The sequence below is a fragment of the Chanodichthys erythropterus genome, chromosome 8, assembly GCF_024489055.1.
Source record: "Chanodichthys erythropterus isolate Z2021 chromosome 8, ASM2448905v1, whole genome shotgun sequence".
Lineage (NCBI taxonomy): Eukaryota > Metazoa > Chordata > Actinopteri > Cypriniformes > Xenocyprididae > Chanodichthys > Chanodichthys erythropterus.
In genome coordinates this window covers 24,447,623-24,468,194 of record NC_090228.1, presented here as the reverse complement: position 1 = coordinate 24,468,194, position 20,572 = coordinate 24,447,623, and the positions used below count along the sequence as shown (strand labels likewise).

Genomic DNA, 20,572 nt, shown 5'->3' with positions numbered 1-20,572 from the left:
AAGCTCTTTGATTTCTTTCTGTTGTCATTTCTCCATTTGGACATCTTAAAGGGATCTTAAAGTTCACCCAAAAGAGGAAAATCCTCTCATTATTTATTCAGCCCCATGTTGTTTCAAGACTGTATGACTTACTTTCTTCTGTGGAACATAAACGTTTTTTGACGAATAAAACCGTTTTGGTGACCATTGACTTCCATTATAAGGACACGTTTGTCAAAATATCTGCTTTTATGTTCCACAGAAGAAAGCAAGTCATGCAGGTTTTGAATCAAGAGAAGGTGAGAAACAATGAGTTTTCATTATTGGTTGAACTATCCTTTTAATTCCTTTGATTTCTCTTGGCAGCTTTTTCATGAACAATCTCTTACACTGCTGAACATGAAAGTATCTTGCGCTGAACTGTAAATCAAATTGCCTAATTCAGATTTTTTTTTTTTCTTCTTCTTTTTTCCTTGCTATTATAACTTTCAAATATGGTCCAGAAACATTTCTAAACAGACTAGGGCTGTCAAACGATTAATCGCGATCGTGAATTTGCATAATATATGTGGGTGTACTGTGTGTAATTATTATGTATATATAAATACACACAAATTAATGCATATATTTAAGAGAAATATGTTATTTATGTACAAAATATGTTTATTTATATATAATATAAATTACATAAAAATATAAATAAATACATATACTTGTAAATATTTCTCAAATATATACATGAATGTGTTTGCATTTATATATACATAATAATTACACACAGTACACCCACATATATTAGGCAAACTTTTATTTTGTATGCGATTAATCGTGATTAATCGTTTGACAGCCCTAAAACAGACTTTCCCTGGCATGTCCATTTTAAATAAGCAAACACTCAATGCACTCGGGAAAAAAAAAAAAAAAGATTTTTTTTTTAAATAAATTGAAATTTAGTTTATTTTAATTCATTAACTTAAAAAAGTAAATATAATAATATTAAATGTAAATATTGCATTTATATTGTTATAAATTACTACATGATTAAATTATATTTTATATAAATTAATATTTTATAAATTAAATATTACATAAGCTGATTCATAGATTCTTGAGCTCAGGTCCCATTTTTTATTGTCATCCTCCTCTTCATGGGAACTCAGCAGCGCAATAAAGGCAAATTTTAAGTTAGATTTGCTCAAAAAAAAAATCAAATGCATATCCAACTTATTTTCACATGTAAGTGGCCCAGGGCCTGTATTTATCAAGCCTCTGACAATTACTCACAAGAACACTGCTAAGAATTTACTTAAGAGTAAACAAATTCTTGGCTCAAACTGCGCTTAAAGGTTAGCTATCAAGCATCTCAGTCGTAATTAGATGCTGTGTCCTAAATCGCCCCCTATACCCTCATTCACTATTCCCTACATTACTTCACTTATATAGTCCACTTGAAAGAGTGAATGAAACGAGTGACTGAATTCGGACACTAAGTGTGCCGGAAGGGCTGCCATTTTCGCATAGTTTGTGCTTATCGTATAATAATAATTTGAAATGTAGCAAACTGGAAGCTCCAGTAGTAATGAATATTTATGTTGAACTCTGCCATGGAATCTAGCATGTACAAACCTTAAACGATTTAATGATCAGTTTAAAAAGGAATGTATACTATGTTGGACCAGTGCGGTTTGGAAAATGAATGAATGGATGATTGATTCAGCTGCGGGCGCCATCTCCTGGCGAGACGTGGGAATTCTTTAGGGTTCTAAAGAATTCTTTAGAATTCTTTATAACCCGTGCATTATGGGTATTCTCAAGCCATTGAGCATGCATCGGCTGTACACTTGTTATTGCGGTACATTGTGGGATTGAATGACTGCCCTCTACAATGTCCACTATGGTTTCGGACACCACTACAAATGGCTGTCCCCTCAAATAGTGCCCTATTTAAGGGTATAGGGGGCGATTTCGGATACAGCCTAAGTGAAGTGTAGGACTAAATCTTAAGTGTCAGTCTTAGAGACGATTCACAACACTTTTAAACTGACCTGCCTATATATAGCCCAGATTTTATGATATAATCAGCCACCATGGGTTCCAAAAGAAAACCTAACTAGCGGGAAGAACAAGTACTACTACTTGCTGAATTAGTCGAACAAGTTCATCCCAACATTTGATTAACTAGTCTGCTCGTCGTCTAACATTTTAAAAACATTCTTGCTCCCCTGAAAGATTTCCGCAAGTATCTGTCTCCTCTGTGCCATCACAAGCCACTACTGGCAACTCCTAACCACTTGAGAGACCTCTTGAGCTGTCTTAAATAACTGGGAGAGTAAGAGTGATTCTTAGCTTTAAGAAATTGTATAACTTGCTTTTATACTTAAGTTTGAAAGTAGAAGTAAATTCCATGCATTCTCAGCACTTAAGACTAAAATGGCACTTTGAGAATCATGATAAATACGGGCCCTGAACAGAATTGAAAATGTCATATAGACCTTGATTTCTGCTGATCACACTGTAATCCGAAAACCAGATCTATCACATTCATATAATGGGGGAATGAATCGTTTGGACCACCGGAAAGAAAGAAAGAAAGAAAGAAAGAAGGAAGGAAGGAAGGAAGGAAGGAAGGAAGGAAGGAAAGAAGGAAAGAAAGAAGGAAAGAAAGAAGGAAAGAAAGAAGGAAAGAAAGAAAGAAGGAAAGAAGGAAAGAAGGAAAGAAGGAAAGAAGGAAAGAAAGAAAGAAGGAAAGAAGGAAGGAAAGAAGGAAAGAAAGAAAGAAGGAAAGAAGGAAAGAAAGAAGGAAAGAAAGAAAGAAGGAAAGAAAGAAAGAAGGAAGGAAAGAAAGAAGGAAAGAAGGAAGGAAAGAAAGAAGGAAAGAAGGAAAGAAAGAAGGAAGGAAAGAAGGAAAGAAAGAAAGAAGGAAAGAAAGAAGGAAAGAAAGAAAGAAAGAAAGAAAGAAGGAAGGAAGGAAGGAAGGAAGGAAGGAAGGAAGGAAGGAAGGAAGGAAGGAAGGAAGGAAGGAAGGAAGGAAGGAAGGAAGGAAGGAAGGAAGGAAGGAAAGAAGGAAGGAAGGAAAGAAGGAAGGAAAGAAAGAAAGAAGGAAAGAAAGAAGGAAGGAAGGAAGGAAGGAAAGAAGGAAAGAAAGAAGGAAAGAAGGAAGGAAAGAAGGAAGGAAAGAAGGAAAGAAGGAAGGAAAGAAGGAAAGAAGGAAGGAAAGAAGGAAAGAAGGAAGGAAGGAAAGAAGGAAGGAAGGAAAGAAGGAAGGAAAGAAGGAAAGAAGGAAGGAAAGAAGGAAGGAAAGAAGGAAGGAAGGAAGGAAGGAAGGAAAGAAGGAAGGAAGGAAGGAAGGAAGGAAGGAAGGAAAGAAGGAAGGAAGGAAGGAAGGAAAGAAAGAAGGAAAGAAGGAAAGAAAGAAGGAAAGAAAGAAAGAAAGAAAGAAGGAAAGAAAGGGGCTTTTGAACTAGCCACTAGGCCATGTTCCTGGTTGCATTCGCACCGGCAATAGGAACTCTGAAGCTGCCGACAGCAGCATCTTTAAGTGCGGAGTTTACAAACGCTAAAAAACGGTGGATGGAAGACACCATGATCGGAGCGGTGTTTATTGTGTGTTGTGGGTTTCATGATAATGGAGATTTAATGTAAATGCTTAATTTACGTGACTGAAAGTGCAAAAATTGGGGCTAAGAGACAAAACCTCCTATAACAACTTTCAGTATCAAGGTGGAGAGAAGAACACAACCTTGCAGACAGCAGGTAAATGCTGTTATCGCCGTTTTCTGTTCAAGATGTAATTTTTTAAAATGCAGGGAACGGTGTTTGACATGCGTTTGACCAATCAACGTACACTTACATCACTGATAGTTCCTACAGTGCTGGTTTAGACCCTACTCTGAAGTAGGAGCTAATTTAGTTCCCCCAAAAGGAGTTCCTAGAACCTAATTATTCCTAGTGCCTGCGGTGTGAACATGACAAAATCCGGGTACTTCAGCCAATAGTTCTAGGAACTGTGAAAAGGTTCCTCTGGTGCGAAAGCCCCTTTGGTCCCTGATAAATGTGTGCATTATACTTGCCTATTTAACATTTACTTTGCATGAATCATACCTTTTAACTGAGGATGTGGAAGTGAAATAATTTCAGATTAAAAGCAGTGCACATGAAACTCGAAACACTGGTCTGGACTCGAGGCACCTGACTTATAGCTTATAAACAAGCACAGGAAGTAGCTTTCTGCCATCATGATAAATGTCATCTGTACAATCTTGGGAGAGTGACAGCGCAATGACTGTGGCTACTGTCACATCTCCAGACATGTGTTCAAATTCAATTTGCATTCAAAGTGAAACCGTGAATAAGTAATCCATACATATTCAGAGACCGAACTATTAATGCGTGAAAAGGTGGTCTGGACCAAAGTTAAGGGGTAGTTGGCAAAATAAAAATTCACATTCTGTTGTTATATACAGCCCTTATGATGTTCCTGTTCTGATTAACTTTTTTATATATAGTTAGTGTTATTTAATATGAATATATATGACCTTTTAATTTTAGTTTTAGTTAAGAATAATATCCCCGGATCCCTGGTTCTGCCTGTATGGCTCATGTACATCTGAAGGTGTGCGCTGTAGACTCTCTTGGTGTCTGAGCAGGTTTTGGCTGGAAATGCAGCGAGGGCGAGACAGAGGGTCAGTGCAGATGTAATTATGGGATAGATGGGCGAGGGCGGAAGTCGAGTATAAGTCCATTGCTCAGCAGAATCGTGGCAAACAGCTCACTTGTCTTTCTGCGAACTCTGACCTCTGCCTGTTCCCCATCCCCCTCAGAACCTGCATGCCTTTTGCTGCATTGAAGGTGGAAAGAGTTCTGCAAGCAAATGCATTCTGCTTGCTGAACATCCTTTTTCTGATAATAAAGCTGCTTATTCTTACATATCTTACATTTTATTTGTAGGGTTAGACTACCTGAAATGTTATTTTCCCCAAAGTTATACCTGCAAGTTTTTATTTGGTATGGGATGTGAATATTTATGGTTAATGGCTTAGAGCTCTTTTTATTATTATTATTAATTTGTGTATAATGTTATGTGCGATTTAATTGTGATATATCATTTGTTGACAACCCTGCATTTTACTGATCATTAATCAAAATTTTAAATTCACTGTGTCAAAACACTTGATGAAATGATTTTAAAGGTTTTTAAATGCATTATTAACACCATGAATACATAGACTCTCGAAATAGACAGAACTTGGAATATGATGTTTTTTAATAAGTTTTTTGTTTTGTTTTCATTATCTTAGACATCTTTATCTGCCTCTGACCCTTCAATTAGTTTAAAAAGAGGATGATTTTGATTTCCATTGCTAATAAGCAAAATTGGTGTGCTTGTTTCGTCAACCTAACACTTCCGTTTCTTGGCAATGAGATGTATTCGGTGTTAATGAGTATGAGTTGTTTATTCAGGAAAGGTGGATGTGAGAATGACACTGTCAAGGCAAGTGTGAGGTTTGACAGAAGCTGATCTTTGACATGGGTGGGTGTGCGTTCTTGCAAATAGGGCTTGATATATGAATACATGATGACATTTTCTATATGACATATCTCTATTTATGTATTTACTCTATATTTACACTGCATTTACTTTAAAATGAATGTTTGTTTTTTTTCTCACCCTTTTCAGAGGAACCATCATTTTATGCAAAGAACCATAGTAGCTTAGAGATCCAAGTGTTTATTACAAGCAGTAAAATGCAGTTTTTATAAAATAACTCTGAGGTATATTCCCATTAATGTTTACTTTTTTAGCACACTGGGGTGACTGGGAACATGATATTTTCCAGCCATGACTTCCTGTTTTACAGTAAATATGAGGTAACACAAACGCCAAATTCCCTTAATCATCCATTGCAATTGGTAAAACTAATCAGGGCTCAACGCTAAGGATTTTTTTCTACTGGTACGGTTGAGCTAGCGGTTCAAATTTTTACTTACACCGACAAAATTTTCACTTGCCCCGCAACAACAACAAAAAAAAATCATAAATTAAAAGAAAATAAAATGGGCCTATTAAATAAGCCTAGTTATTTTTGATACATGTAACCTTAATAAATAGGGTTATGGCACCAAAAGCTACTAGATTAACTCACTTAAATTTTATTGTTAGACAAGTAAAAGGAACAAATAATTAATAGCACAAATAAATACAACAGAACAAATATATAAATGTAACAAACGGTGCTTTTCAAGTTTTTCATGTATGTTTAAACAGGACATTTTCAAGTAAAGAAATTGTAATCTAATGTAGGCCTACTATTTAACTGTAGATTAAACTTTATTAAAATTAATCAGTCAAGAGTATTTACTGATGCATAAATAATGTTTTTGAAATGTTGAAAATATAAAACGTTAAATACTGTTATTTTAAATTATTTATACACTTTAAATGTAAAATTAAACCCATCAGTTGGTGGCAGCAAGTCCCTGTTAATGAGCGAGTCATTGAGATTAAACCGATTCATTCAAATGGCTGATTCATTCTGGAAGTTTTGCTCAGAGACGCAATGCTGAGGACTTTTGGAACTATTTTCTTTGGCAAAATAGAGCGAAACAGGCGATTTGGTGTATAAAATGTAAGCCATTTGATATTAAGTTTGTGTTCATTAAATTGTACTCTGTATAAAATCAAGATCACATTTGTAATCATGCTGATATTTGGAGAAAAATGGCACTCTTTGTGTAACATTGGTTAAGTATATTAAATCATATAAATGTAAAATATATACAGGGGCATTATTGCCCCGATCTTGAATTCTGGGGCATTCTAAAGGCATTTTAGTAGACTAAATCATGCAGTGAAAGCGTACACTCTAAATATGCATGCGCACTAGTCTAACCTACTAAACTACATCACGTACTGCATGCGTGCAGTCAATGGGTGTTTTTGTTTGTTTTTTGTAAAGTGTGGGACATACTCGATAATTTCAGATCGTTAAATCAATAATTACAATATCATAGATGATCTATATCGCACACCCTGCTACAGCACTGGCCCGATTGGGCAAGTGACCATTGCGTGTACTGTCCCGAGCTTCATTCACACTGGCCCCGGCCCATCAGGCAGTCCTTATTGTCGAGCCCTACTAAAGAATATAGTTCTAATGTGCAGCAAAAGATTGAAAGTGGCTGTTAGAAAATGGGTAAAGCATTGAAAATTTAATTTCCCCATCATCAGGGCAATAATTAAGTAGTGTCAATCAACTGGAGATGTTACAAATCTGGGGTGGGTTTCCCAAAGTTTCCCAACTATGGTACCAAGTTCTGTCATTACCTATATAGTTCAATGGGACTTGCTTTCTAAAAAGGAACCTATGCCTGGAAGAGGACGTGTGTACTTAATGCACGGCGAGAAGAATAATTATGAGTGGCCAAAGTCTCTCCAAGGGTCACAGCTGGAGAACTGCAGAAATTAGAGGTTTTGAAAGCCTAAAAAATATCAACCAACACCTACATCACCACAAGTTGTGTGGGAACGATTCAATAAAAATACTCTGCTTTCACTCCAGCATATTCAGTTGCCAGACACTACTGAAACTTCAAACAAGACTGGGTTCTATGGTCAGATGAAATAAAAAAGATTTTTTTTTGGCAGCAAACCCACAAGCTGGGTTTGGTGCACACAGGGATAAAAAAAAGAAAAAAAAAGTACCCAATGCCTACAGTTAAATATGCTGCTGGATCTTTGAAATTGTGCACCTATTATTCTGCCAGAGGTCCTGGACATCTTGTTCAGATACATGGCATAATGGATTCTATCAAATACCAACAGATAATAAAACAAAACCTGGCCGCTTCTGCTAGAAATCTTATAATGGGCCGTGGTTGGATCTTCCATCATCTTCCAATGATTCCAAACAAACCTCAAAATCAGCACAAAAATGGGTCAGTGAGCCATTGGCCATGGCCATCCCAATCCCCTGACCTGAACCCTATAGAAAATGAGTGGGGTGAACTGAAGAGGAGAAGCACCAACATGGACCTTGGAATTAGAAGGATCTGGAGAGATTCTGTATGAATGAATGGTATCTAATCTCTTGCCAAGTGTTCTCCAAATTCATCAAGCATTATAGGTGGAGACTTTATGGATAAAGAACATTCTATTCATGAAAAAATCCTGAATCAGTTTCCACAAACAAAATTTACATTTTCCAACATTGATGATAAATGGTTGTTGAGCAGCAAATCAGCATATTATAATTATTCCTGAAGGATCGTGTGACACTAAAGACTAAATTATTATACAGATATATTATAATTACATATTTTGAATATTCAATATATCACCCACAACCCTCAACTAAAACCTGGCATACATGTGATGGCCAAAGATTGCCATCTTTGTCAGGAGGCGAATGAAGATGCCTATATTTCTGCAGGGACACGCAGCCATGCATGTTACACACTCTACCCATCAGTGGCGCGTCCGTGTTGATTAAATAGACATCCATAAATAAAGCTGCTGTTTCCTCTCAAACATAACACGCTCAGACATTGCGCTGACAGCTGAGTAATTACCTCATGCTTACATGACAGCGTCGAACACATGATGGCATGGACGGAGAAATTCTTTATGGCTTTATTAGGGTGTTATGTCTTACGCCCGGCAGGCTGTCATCCATGAACTGTCTGCTGTCTATGAGTGGGAAAGCGGCGAGGAGAATAAGTGTTATTGTTGTGTTGTGTCCGTCGAGCGTCTGTCATTTATTGTTTGGTCTCAATTTTACTGAAGAGAATATAATGATGCTTTAATTGTTTGTGATAGATGAATAGTGTGATTGACTGTGCTGTTTTTGTCCTGAACAGAGATGGTACATCGCCACATGCAGCAGTATGAGGTGGAGTATTTGCAGTTTGCCTTCCGCTGGATGAACAACCTACTTATGAGAGAACTTCCTCTACGCTGCACCATTCGCCTATGGGACACTTATCAGGTAAAAGAGACCCTCAACAGTCTTTGTGCAATCAATGGCATATACAAGTTATGCTGCCATGTCTGTGAAACCATTGCTACTTTATTTTAAAGGGGACCTTAAATGCCTCTTTTCACAAGAAGTAATATAAGTCTCTGGTGTCCCCAGAATGTGTCTGTGAAGTTTCAGCTCGAAATACCCTACATATCATGTATTATAGCTTGACAAATTTACCCCTATTTGGGTGTGAGCAAAAACATGTTCAGTGTTAAATGCAAATGAGCTGCTGCTCCCGGCCCCCTTTCCAAAAAAGGGCAGAACTTTAATAGCTCACGCTTCGGTTGCTCAACAACAACAAAGCTGGAGAATCTCATGCAGCCAAAATGACAATTGTCAGTAACGGTGTTCAGCCTTACATTGTTCAAACCGGAGTCGGACACTGATGGAGAGACTCAGGATGAAGTTACAACTTTTAGAATGCATCTGGACATTTCTGAATGGTTATTGGATAAATGTATGTAGTTTCTGTGGAGTTTATTCAACTCATCGACAAGCATGTGGACGCCCTCTGTACATAGCGTACCTGTTTGCCAAACAAAGCCATACACACCAGGCTTATGTTTATGATTGCTATCAAATGCTGTGAATGGTCTAATATTTTTTACAAAATATTGCTCAGACAGAAACGCTCCTTTTTTAGCAATTGACCCTTCACCGGGAGTTTGATTGACAAGCGATCTAACCAATCATAACGTCGAATCCGACATTTTGTCCAACAAAGCAGTCAGGAGTTAGAAGATTAACCTCTGTGGACTTGAAAAATGGTGTGTATTTACATCTTTACGCATTTTAAACAACATTCCTTCTCATGTTTATTCATGTTTATTTGATGCTATAAATGAGCTAGTAGGAAGAGATGATCGGCTCGTGAGCCGCTTGAGCTGAGGTGCTACAGCAATCTGTCACAACACATTAAAGAGCCACAAAATGTTTTTATTGTTCGAATTCCTTTAAAAAAAACACACAACTTGAAAGCTGGGACATTGTTAAACATCATAAGTAACCTGCTCTGTCTTGTCTGTCGACATGTTGTCAGTGTCCTCTTTGCTATCAAGCTATGCATTTTTCACTGCGTGTGGCGTGACAGCACCATGGCTTGTTGGACAAAGCAACAGTAACTATCCAAGCTAACAAGACACTAAATAGTGTTCTGTGCTCATCTATGTAGCCAACAATGGAACAGTTAGCATGCTTTGCTCAAACTTTTGCTATGGCCTTAGAACTGGTACACCGTTTTCGCTTGCGAAAACAAAATGAAGGCACAGTGGGTGGAAACGTGCAGATTAAGGGGAGGTAATGTTATAGTAAGGTTCCTCACTAGCAAGCTAGTGGTTTGCTGGACGCTAGACACTACTTCCGCATTTGTCCACGGCACTGTTGTCATGTGGTTTCTACGTCAGTAAAGGCGGTAACAAAGGGTAACTGACGTCATTGACAGGCACTGCCCTGTGTCACTGTTTAGAATGGGAATTTTCTCATGATTTACAAGCAGTTGAAAACATTAGAGATATTGTTAGTAATCAGCTGGACAAAATATATAACACTAGTCTAGTGGTTTTTGGATATTTTACTGCGAATATCTTACAAATTGTACCTTTAAGTAAATGACTTAATATGCTGTTTGTGGAGTTGTTTAATTTAATGTATTTTATCTTCAGTTGATTTCATAAGGCTGTGGCTAGAAGTCATTTGTAATTATTATGTTTCTCTTCAGTGATTCTGCTTGTTGACAGCAGGTGTTCATCACTAATGCTCAATCATAACTTAATTAATCACTTAATTATCTCATTAACTTTAACTCTGCTTCAGTGTTACTTTAACACTATATAGAGATGGACCATATGTAATCAGAGCAGAGTTGGTTTAACTCTTGGGATTTTGCTGTGTAGAATGACTGTGTTTGCACAAGACATGTTCAGATTGGAACAGAACTCTGGAGTCTTAAAATGTGTTTTAATCATCTAAAAAAATACAGTGGTTGTGGTGGGAAACTCAAAGAACCGAATAAGATGTAGCACGGCATTCACAACGTCATCTGCATATTATTTTGCATATTATTTTACTCTATAAAAGCTGAAGCACTGCATATTATTTAAATACCACTGCTAAAAATATAACAGCAGACTTTAAATAAGTCGATAAGAACAAATAAATTAATAATAAACAGATATCTAGTAAACTAATAATACAGATGCAGGTTAAGTGAAATTAATCAAACTGATTCATTAAACAAATCAAAATGAATCTTTGATACTTCATAAGTATCAAGGATTTTCAGTTAATGACCAATTTAAATTTTTAACTTTGTTCTTCACGCAAAGCTATTGCATGACCAATATTCGCTAGGGCAGTGCCCACTAGGAGCCTCAGCGAATGTTGAAGGATAACCCCCTACTCCTTTTCCAAAACTATTGTTTTTATTGAAAAACAAACAGTTCTTGAAACTTCATGGTTAATTAATGCAATATATCAATTTTCTGTTTTTGAAAACAAGCAGTTTTATTATAATTACAGAAAATGTATTCAGTCTTATTTAAGACACAGTGAAACTATGATATATCACAATTCCATGACAGCAAGAGAATCTTTGACAGTAAGAATTAAAGACAGTTTAATACATCCACCTTATTATGTCATTACTGAAAAATACCACAAAAATATACCTGCTTCTATATATAAACTGACATTTCTGAAGGCAGTTGCTACATTTAGGTTTTTTTCGTAGGTGTATATGGCTAGATTTTTAACAGCAAGCCATGAAAAGACCCAGAGCATGAAAGAGGAAGAAACTTTAGCACAGCCAGGAACTTCAGAGGTGTTACTGACATCTAACCCAACACTTTCACGCTGTTCGCTATAACGGGCTGCCATTTCCGAGTGAATGCAGTGGTCCTGGCATTTCCGTGCACTCAGCTTAAAATAGCAGGAAAATTATGCTTAATTCTTACTTTGAATGAATTTCGAATTACTTTCATGGTAATTGTGATAAACCATTACTGACTTAGTTTCTTGCTCTTTACTTCCTGTCAACAACTGATGCCTACTGCATTAAAGGTCAGTTTCCTTCCATCTTTACTGAACAGAGGAATTGCTTTCAACAGCTGACTGTCCCTTTATTCTGCTTGACTGATTTGGATTTAACACAGATTGTAACCATTTCCGATACAGTTCACATTGTTTGTTTGGCTAGCTGTTACTCACTGGGGACGTGTCACTAGATTCTTTCGGACAACACCAGCCTCGTCATTGATGCGTGTTGATGTGTACGTTAGCATGGAGGGCACCACAATAACACTCTCTTGTTAGGCCAGTCACAAGTCAATAAGACTAGGATATTGCTTAACATGCAGTATTGATCACTTCTTCCAATAAAGAGAAGTTTGTAGGTTGTGGAGCAAATATGGTATATTAAAATGATTTCTGAGGAAGTTTAACTTCCATTGATGGCTTATTTTCTTTGGTGAAGGTCCCAGTTTTGGTCAGGTTATGATTGCAGGCACTCTTGAGTTGCTTTCTGATATTGATTTTGCCAGCTGAGCAAACAGTGAAAGCAAGGGCAAGAGGAGATAACTGCGGCAGGATTTGCAGCAGCAACCCATGATGATTTTAGCACTTTATTGATGCTTGAGGTCACTTTTATTTATTTATTTTTTTTATTTTTTTTATTTTTTTTATCATTCAGTTTTCCACTGACTTGAGAGCCGAACAGTGATGAAAGTCAAGTCATTTTCATTTATATAGTGGTTTTCACAATACATATTGTTTCAAATCAGCTTCACAGGGACAATAGGAAAATTATCAAGTTAAAGTTGTCTTTTGATTGAATCACTTCTGTTGTAAAAACTGTTAATTATTACTTTAGGGGCCGCTTAAATGACACCTTTCCTACGGTGGAAGAAAAAAAAAACTAAACGAATACATTTAATGCATTCTTGCCGTTCATTTACGTGTTTAGTCTATAGGTTTGTGTGTTTGAGTGTGTACAGTATGTGCGTAGAAGCTAAAAAAAAAATCGTGATATTTGCCAAATGAATTGTCTGGTCCACATAATACAGAAAAATTAGATGTGTCTGTGTATCTATGCGAACTGGAATAATTTTGATAACGTTTTATCTATACATAGGGAATGGAAAGGGAAGGAGGCCTTCACGGCATAATTGACCCTTCGCCGGGAGTTTAATTGACAAGCGATCTAACCAACAAAGCAGTCAGGAGTTAGAAGATTAACCTCGGTGGAGTTAAACTTGAAAAAATTGTGTATATTGACGTCTTTCCGTGTTTGAAACAACACTGATTCTCATGTTCATTCATGTTTATTTGATGCTATAAATGGACTAGTAGTAAGAGATGATCGGTTTACGAGCCTCTTGAGCTGAGGCGCTACAGCAATCTGTCACGACCATGGTCACGACACATTAAAGAGCCACAAAACGTTTTTTATTGAATTTCTTAAAAAACTACACTGTTTGAAAGCTGGGACTTTGTTAAATATCACAAGTAAGCTGCTCTGTCTCGTCTGTCGACGTGTTGTCAGTGTCCTCTTTGCTCCGCAATGTATGTGTGTGGCATGACAGCGCCACGGCTTGTCGGACAAAGCAACAGTAACTAAGGGGGGCGGGTCTTTGCGAAGGGTCAATTTAGTTCCTTCAGGTCCTTCATCTCATCTGGATATGGCCTGGATCTGGCAGGCTGTGGCAAACCTTGGGATAAACAGAGAGAGACTAATATTAGCATATATGCCATTCTTCTTATGATGTAGCGAGTACATCAGGTGTTATGGGAAGTGTTCCCGATTCCATAATTGAGTTACTACGTAACATGCCTACAAATAAACATACCACACTGTCTTTGTTTATGACTGTTACTCAGAATTTTGAGAGTAAAATGTATTGTTCAAAGTAACAGAAGGGTCAGTAGCTATTTCCATCCAAATTTGTGAATTTTACTTATGCACAGAATTTGAATATTGCATAAAACCTTTGCGAATAAAGCAGCGTTTGCACCCCATATCTTCAAGTTGTCACTTCCTGGGCAATTGAGACAAAATATCTGCAATAAAAATCTAAGTTGCTGCAATCTGGGAAGCCGCTGTGGCTCTTTTTTCTTATATCATAAATTGCTTGCACCTCAATGTGCACTGCCGAAAATATTAAACACCGCCATGTCGCGTGGAACAGTTCTGGGAAGTAATTGTACTAAACCATTTAGATAGGCAGACATTGATTCAGGCTAGGGGTGACAACAGTACATGTATTCGTCCTGAACCATCACGATAAGGATGTCGCGGTTCTGTGCTTACATTCAGTCACAGGCGATCCACACTCCAATCCAGAAGGTATTGCAAAAAGAGCAGAAAAAGAAGAGATCTATGCACCAACCCAAAACAAGAGGTCAGATGGCATGCAAGAGCTTGTTAGAAGCCTGTGTTTCATTTCATTTTTGTGATGGTCCAAAAGCTTCATGGAGGTGAAACCAGGACAGCAGAAAGTGGCATCATGTTTGTTTGTTTTCTTTATTTTACGAAAGCACAATACTTTGTTTTTATTGATTTTTTTTTAATCCAGGGGGTGGGGGAGGGGACATGTAAATGTACGGAACTGGCTTTGAACCGTGACCCCCTAAACCGAGGTACATACCAAACCGTGACTTCTGCGCACCGTTACACCCCTAGTTCAGGCATTTTTACAATGACCAAACCAACATTTTAGATTCTGTGCAGTGAAATTGGTCCATTGGTCAGTCCAGTAAGCCATTCACATACCCTGAGTTTTAAGAGTTTAAAGAAAACGTTGTTTTCTTTGTATGTTCCATATGGTTTTAGAAAACGTTACCGTTTCATTGCTGATTTTTGTCAATTTAAAAATCATGCCACTTCTGAGCTACCGGTGACAATGGTTCCTAGTTTGTGACCAACATGTTTTACGGGCCAGTGCAAATCCACTTTATTTATTTATTTTATTTATGGCAGCGGCTATTTGCACTGTGCAAATAGCAATAGATGCTATTTACACTAAGTAAAAATAGCAATATATTCCATTTACACTGTGACAATAGCAGCATTGTCTTAGCTATATGCTGTTTACACTAGGTGAAAATAGCAATAGCTTCTATTTAAACCATGTAAAAGTATCAGTTCTTTGCAATAAGAGTAGGCTAAATAGATGCTATATGTACTTTATTTTGGCAGATACTATTTGCATTTCAGTATTTTTGTACATTAACAGGATGCAAAAATATCATAGAGTGTAAAGGATTAAATTGATTATTATAATTATTAAATGGATGCTGCTTTATTGGGAGAATAAAAGCCCTCCCTACACCTTCCCCTAACCCTACCCAATAAACACTTTTAATATTATTAAACACTCTTTTGGAGTTTATTTCCACTTTTAATTTTTATTGAAAATAAATGCAAACTTTGCAAATGGCGGATTCGAACCTGCGTCGACTGTGTTAAAAGCCAGGTCTGTGAGCCTTACTTGCTACTGATGATGTTAAATTCCGCGCGTATTTTTTAAAACTTGAGTGGCCCAAACAGACATTGGTGGACGGAACTAGTGTAAATAGCGTTTGCCAACAAGGGATGCTATTTGCACTTAGTGTAAATAGACACTCCATTTTTTTTTTTATTTGCCAGCCCAAAATTACTTTGGTGAAAATGCATAAAATGGTGTGAGATTGGGCTTTAGAACTGTGTTGGTGTAACAGGGCAGCATGAGTAGGCAAAAGCAAGAGAGAACTGACTGGCGGGGCAAGTCTTGATTCATCCAAACCTCATTTTTCCAAAGCGTTGGCAGTTGATGCAAAAGTTTTATAGGTTTTTAGCTCTTACTTAAAACCTTTGGATGACTTTTCTGCGTATATATTCAAACTGAGGAGGTCGATCATGGTATTCAAAGAGAAGTGAACCAAGCTCATCTGTCTTTGAAATGAAAGGTGATGTGTGCCCTTCTGAAGACTTGAAGATGTGACATTTCCAATGCGTAAACTTGTGTGCATTGACCTGATAGCGCTATTGTGGTCATGGCGTCATAGCCTACTGTTACCTCAACCTAAATCCTTTCTCACGCTTCCATCAAATCACTGGGCCATTTCACTCATGTTTGGCCAGAAGCTATGAAAGCCGTGCTGTCAGGGCCATGAGCTTGCTTGAAAGTGCTCGCTCAGAGAGAAGTGAACCCAGTTCAGTCGTCTTTGAACTCAGAGAGGGCCGTGGATGGAGGACTTCATGAAGTCTTGTTTTGTGCAGTGAATTGACTTCAGATGGAAAATACTGGAAACTTTACTGAGCTTGTTGAAAAGTTCTTGACAAAGTAAAATTTAAAGGTGATGTATGTACTTGAAATAAAAGTTTATTGCACATAGACCACTGTATGTAAGCCATTGGTAGTCTGACTTCCTGAAGAAATGCAAACAATTGGAATCCACAAAATTCCTTTTTAATGCTGTACATTACAATGTTGTATTGCTTAAATTATCTTGTGGCATCTTTAGTTTTGAATTTTTCTTTTTTGTTGGGGGGGGTTCTATTTAGACAAAATATAATATCAGTAATGGTCATTTATCGATTGTCGGACATGATCTTGAATGATTTTACCACCAGTATTTTGATATTGGTCCATCCTTAAAGGGATAGTTCACCCAAAAATGAAAATTTGATGTTTATCTGCTTTCCCCCAGGGCATCCAAGATGTAGAGGACTTTTTTTCTTCAGTCGAATGCAAATTATGATTTTTAACTGCAACCGCTGCCGTCTGTCAGTCAAACAATAGCAGTGATTGGGAACTTGAACAATAAGAGTCGAAAAAACTTCCATAGACAAATCCAAATTAAACCCTGCGGCTCGTGACGACACATTGATGTCCTAAGACACGAAACGATCGGTTTGTGCGAGAAACCGAACAGTATTTATATAACTTTTTACCTCTAATACGCCGCTATGTCCAACTGCGTTAAGCTTCCGGCAAGTGAGGTCTGATCGCGCTCTGACAACGGAAGTGATGTCTCGCGCTCATTGAAGTATATGGGCGAGACATCACTTCCGTCATCACAACGCGTTTTTTGACCTCACTAACAGGAAGCTGAACGAAGTTGGACATAGTGGTGTATTACAGGTAAAAATTATATAAATAATGTTCGGTTTCCGATCGTTTCGTGTCTTAGGACATTAATGTGTCGTCACGAGCCGCAGGTTTTAATTTTGATTTGTCTAAGCAAGTTTTATTTACTGTTATAGTTGAAGTTCCCAATCACTGCTATTATTTGAATGACAGAGGGCAGCGGTTGGAGTTAAAAATCATCATTTGCGTTCGACTGAAGAAACAAAGTCACCTACATCTTGGATGCACTGGGGGTAAGCAGATAAACATGAAATTTTCATTTTTGGGTGAACTATCCCTTTAATAAATGCTGTGCCTCTGAGGAGCTTTAGAAACATTACTGTGGTTTTTTGAGTCACTTGGTATCATCCAATGAAAGCAGACCTCCTAAATCAATGAAAGATGGGGGTGGTGCAGACAAGATGTTTGAAATATTTGTGAAACATTTGGTAATTTGGTAATAGGACTTATTCATTAACACAAGCAGAACAAATTTCAGATCAAGTCATTTGTAAAACCATTCTGAGGTAAATTGTTGCATTATACATGAACGGAGAAATTTATAATTTCTCTCTTGTTTCTCAGTTTGTTTAAGTTCTCATATTTCATGAATGAGACCTTTTTTAAACTTTGTGATTCCTTTTGATGCTGCTAGTGGTGCAAAATTACCTTTTTGAAATAATGTGTCCAAAAATCCTAGCAGTGTAAATGATACACTTTCTTCATACTTAGTTTTAAATATTCAGTAAAATCATATTTTATTGAATACTTTACTGCTCTTTTCTGCTCAAGTGAAGTTTCAGAGATTGGAAATTTAAAGTTATTCCTATTCTCTGTTTTGCCAAGTGCTCGATTTTGGACCCTAGTGTGAATTCCTCAACAGAGGCCAGGAATAGAATGTAATTCATCCCATGCATTTTTAATGCATAACCAAATAGTCTGAAAATGACTGCTCGCAGTCTCTCCCTCCCTCGCCGACTCTGACAATCTGTGTCATACTAACTCACCTTAAAGATCTTGATGGCCCGAATTAGCCAACTCTGAATGATGAATATTTCATGGGCTTTTGAAAACAGAAAGAGTACCTTCCCTTGTATCTCTCAGGGAGATGGTTTCTGTGCTGTTCACGGTGCATTGTGAGTTTTTCTTGATCTGTGCTGCTTGTTGTCATCACACTGCTTTACACGCTGACTCGTGTTCTTCAGAGCATTTTTTTTCCCTTTTTTTTTTTTTTTTTTTTTACCCTTCACGGCTCCTCAAGAAAACCTCTACACAGTAAACAAAAATCCTCTATACTCCTATGAGCAGTAAGTCGAAACACAAGGTCTCTGCAACTGCCCGGTTTCAGTGTGAATTTCATTCCATTATGAAATAATTCTGTTCTAATAGAGGATGTTCAGTCAGATGGTTCTGAACTGACCTGCATGCGCAAAAGAACGATAAAAACTGGGCTGCCACTCAATTGCTTTCAGAACTAGTCCAAAACAAGCCCAATCGTGTTCCGTGGGGTATCCCAGTAAAAATTGCATTCCGAGGGTTAAATATTGCGTTAGTGCGGTCACTTCCACCTATGAAGTTTCAAAACAACTCGTGGGAACAGTGAAAAAGTAACCTGATTCTGCGGGAAAATCACAGACTTGGCAACACAGCATGCCGTCATACAGAAATAAACATGGTTAAGTAAGCGATTATTCGTTTATTTATAGCGTGATCTGCTGCAGAAGCCAGCAAAATTATGTGCAAGGTAGTATGAAAAATAAAGACAATGATGTGACAAAAGAGCAGAGTTTTGAAACTTTTATGATACAAGCCTTCATGCTTTGCTTGTATTATAGAGCCGTCTCTGTAATACTTACGAGTTCTGACACATCTCTGTCCTTCTACCGACTACCTAACTGTCTTGATAACTCTGGGTATGTAAAATCTTTAAATATGAGCGCAGAAACATGACAAATGTTGATCTCGAGTGACATAAAAATGGCATGAATTGCGATATGGTAGTATCTGACCTGTATCGGATTTAGTACCACAAATGGAAGTGGCACAAATCGGAATTGAAAACATCAGATTCCATTTGGTTTGTACTGTTCACGCTATCATGGGGGAAACAGATACGAGTCACATGTGGGCAAAAAAAATCAGATTTGGGCCACAATTACCTGCAGTGTGAACATATACATTTCCAGATTATATTTATGGTATGTTTCCCAGAAGTTTCTATTAAATATTTAATGAACGCACATATATTTAATTAAAATATTTAATGAAGGCACACAGTAAGCTTTTTCAGAATGCTCGACATGATTCACAGGCAAAAAATGTAAAAATAAGTGTAGGCTGCTCCCCTGACTCTTCTTGCTGTTTACATAGCCCAGGGCTGTCACAGAGACAGGTATGATTTCCTCATGTTGTAGGGAAATTGTATGCATGCTTTTCCAAAATCGCTTACAGCACCTTTAATTTAACTAATTTAGAGCACTTATCTTTGCATAAAGTTCAAGAGAGGCTTCTGGTTTCTTGCCAGACTTCACATTTTATGAGATTCCCTGGCTATACCTCAAAACCTAGTAACCTGTCTTGTTAGACAGCACATTTGGGAATTAATAGGCTTTCTCACAAATTCCATGGAATATTGCATTTAACCTTTTATAGATGGGGCAGTCCCAGAATCAGCTTTTTCAAGTTCAGTTGAAAATTGTTCATCCAAGATGCCAAAAAGAGCCTTAGGAAAATTGTTAAAGTGGTTCTTGATTATGATTTTTAAACTTTAATTAGTGTGTAATGTTGCTGTTTGAGCATAAACAACATCTGCAAAGTTACGCTCAAAGTTAAATGCAAAGGGAGATATTTTTAAGGACTACAAGAAACGACTGGTAGGGACTACAACAAGCTTCTTTCCGTGTTGATGACATCACAAACCCCAAAATTTACATAAACCCTGCCCCCGAGAAAACACAACAATGTGGTGAGGCTATGTTGGGCTGCTTTAGAGAAGTGGGGCAGGGTCATTTTTACGCTGGACATGTTCACAAACAAAGGTTCAACGCTGGGTTTGCACAAAAGATTAACATGACGGCACATGCTAGTCGATGAGTTGAATCAACTCCACAGCAACTACATAAATTTATCCACTAAACATTCCGAAATGTCTAGCTGCATTCTAAAAGTTGTAACTACTTCTTCTCCATCAGTGTCCGACTCCGGTTTGAACAATGTAAGGCTGAACACCGTTACTGTCGCCATTTTGGCTGCGTGAGATTCTCCGGCTTTGTTGTTGTTGAGCAACCGAAGCGGGAGCTGTTAAACCTTCGGCCTCTTCTGGAAAGCAGGCCGGGAGCAGCATCTTATTTGCATTTAAAGGGACACACAAAAATGGCATGTTTTTGGTCACACCCAAAAAGGGGAAAATTTGACAAACTATAATAAATGATATGAGGGATACTTCACAGACACATTCTTGGGACACCAGAG

The 20,572-nt window shown here is 37.5% G+C and overlaps 1 protein-coding gene across 4 annotated transcripts in view; it reads left to right on the top strand.

The window, feature by feature from the left end:
- Positions 1–20,572, top strand: part of tbc1d22a (TBC1 domain family, member 22a) — a 185,846-nt gene that overhangs the window by 122,468 nt on the left and 42,806 nt on the right. For 3 of the 4 annotated variants that reach the window (XM_067391129.1, XM_067391131.1, XM_067391128.1), the window contains one exon: positions 8,836–8,963. In XM_067391129.1, coding sequence (XP_067247230.1) covers positions 8,836–8,963 — 128 coding nt within the window. Of the gene's footprint in view, positions 1–241; positions 493–8,835; positions 8,964–20,572 lie in introns of those variants that run through there. The other variant, XM_067391132.1, reaches the window with a different exon arrangement.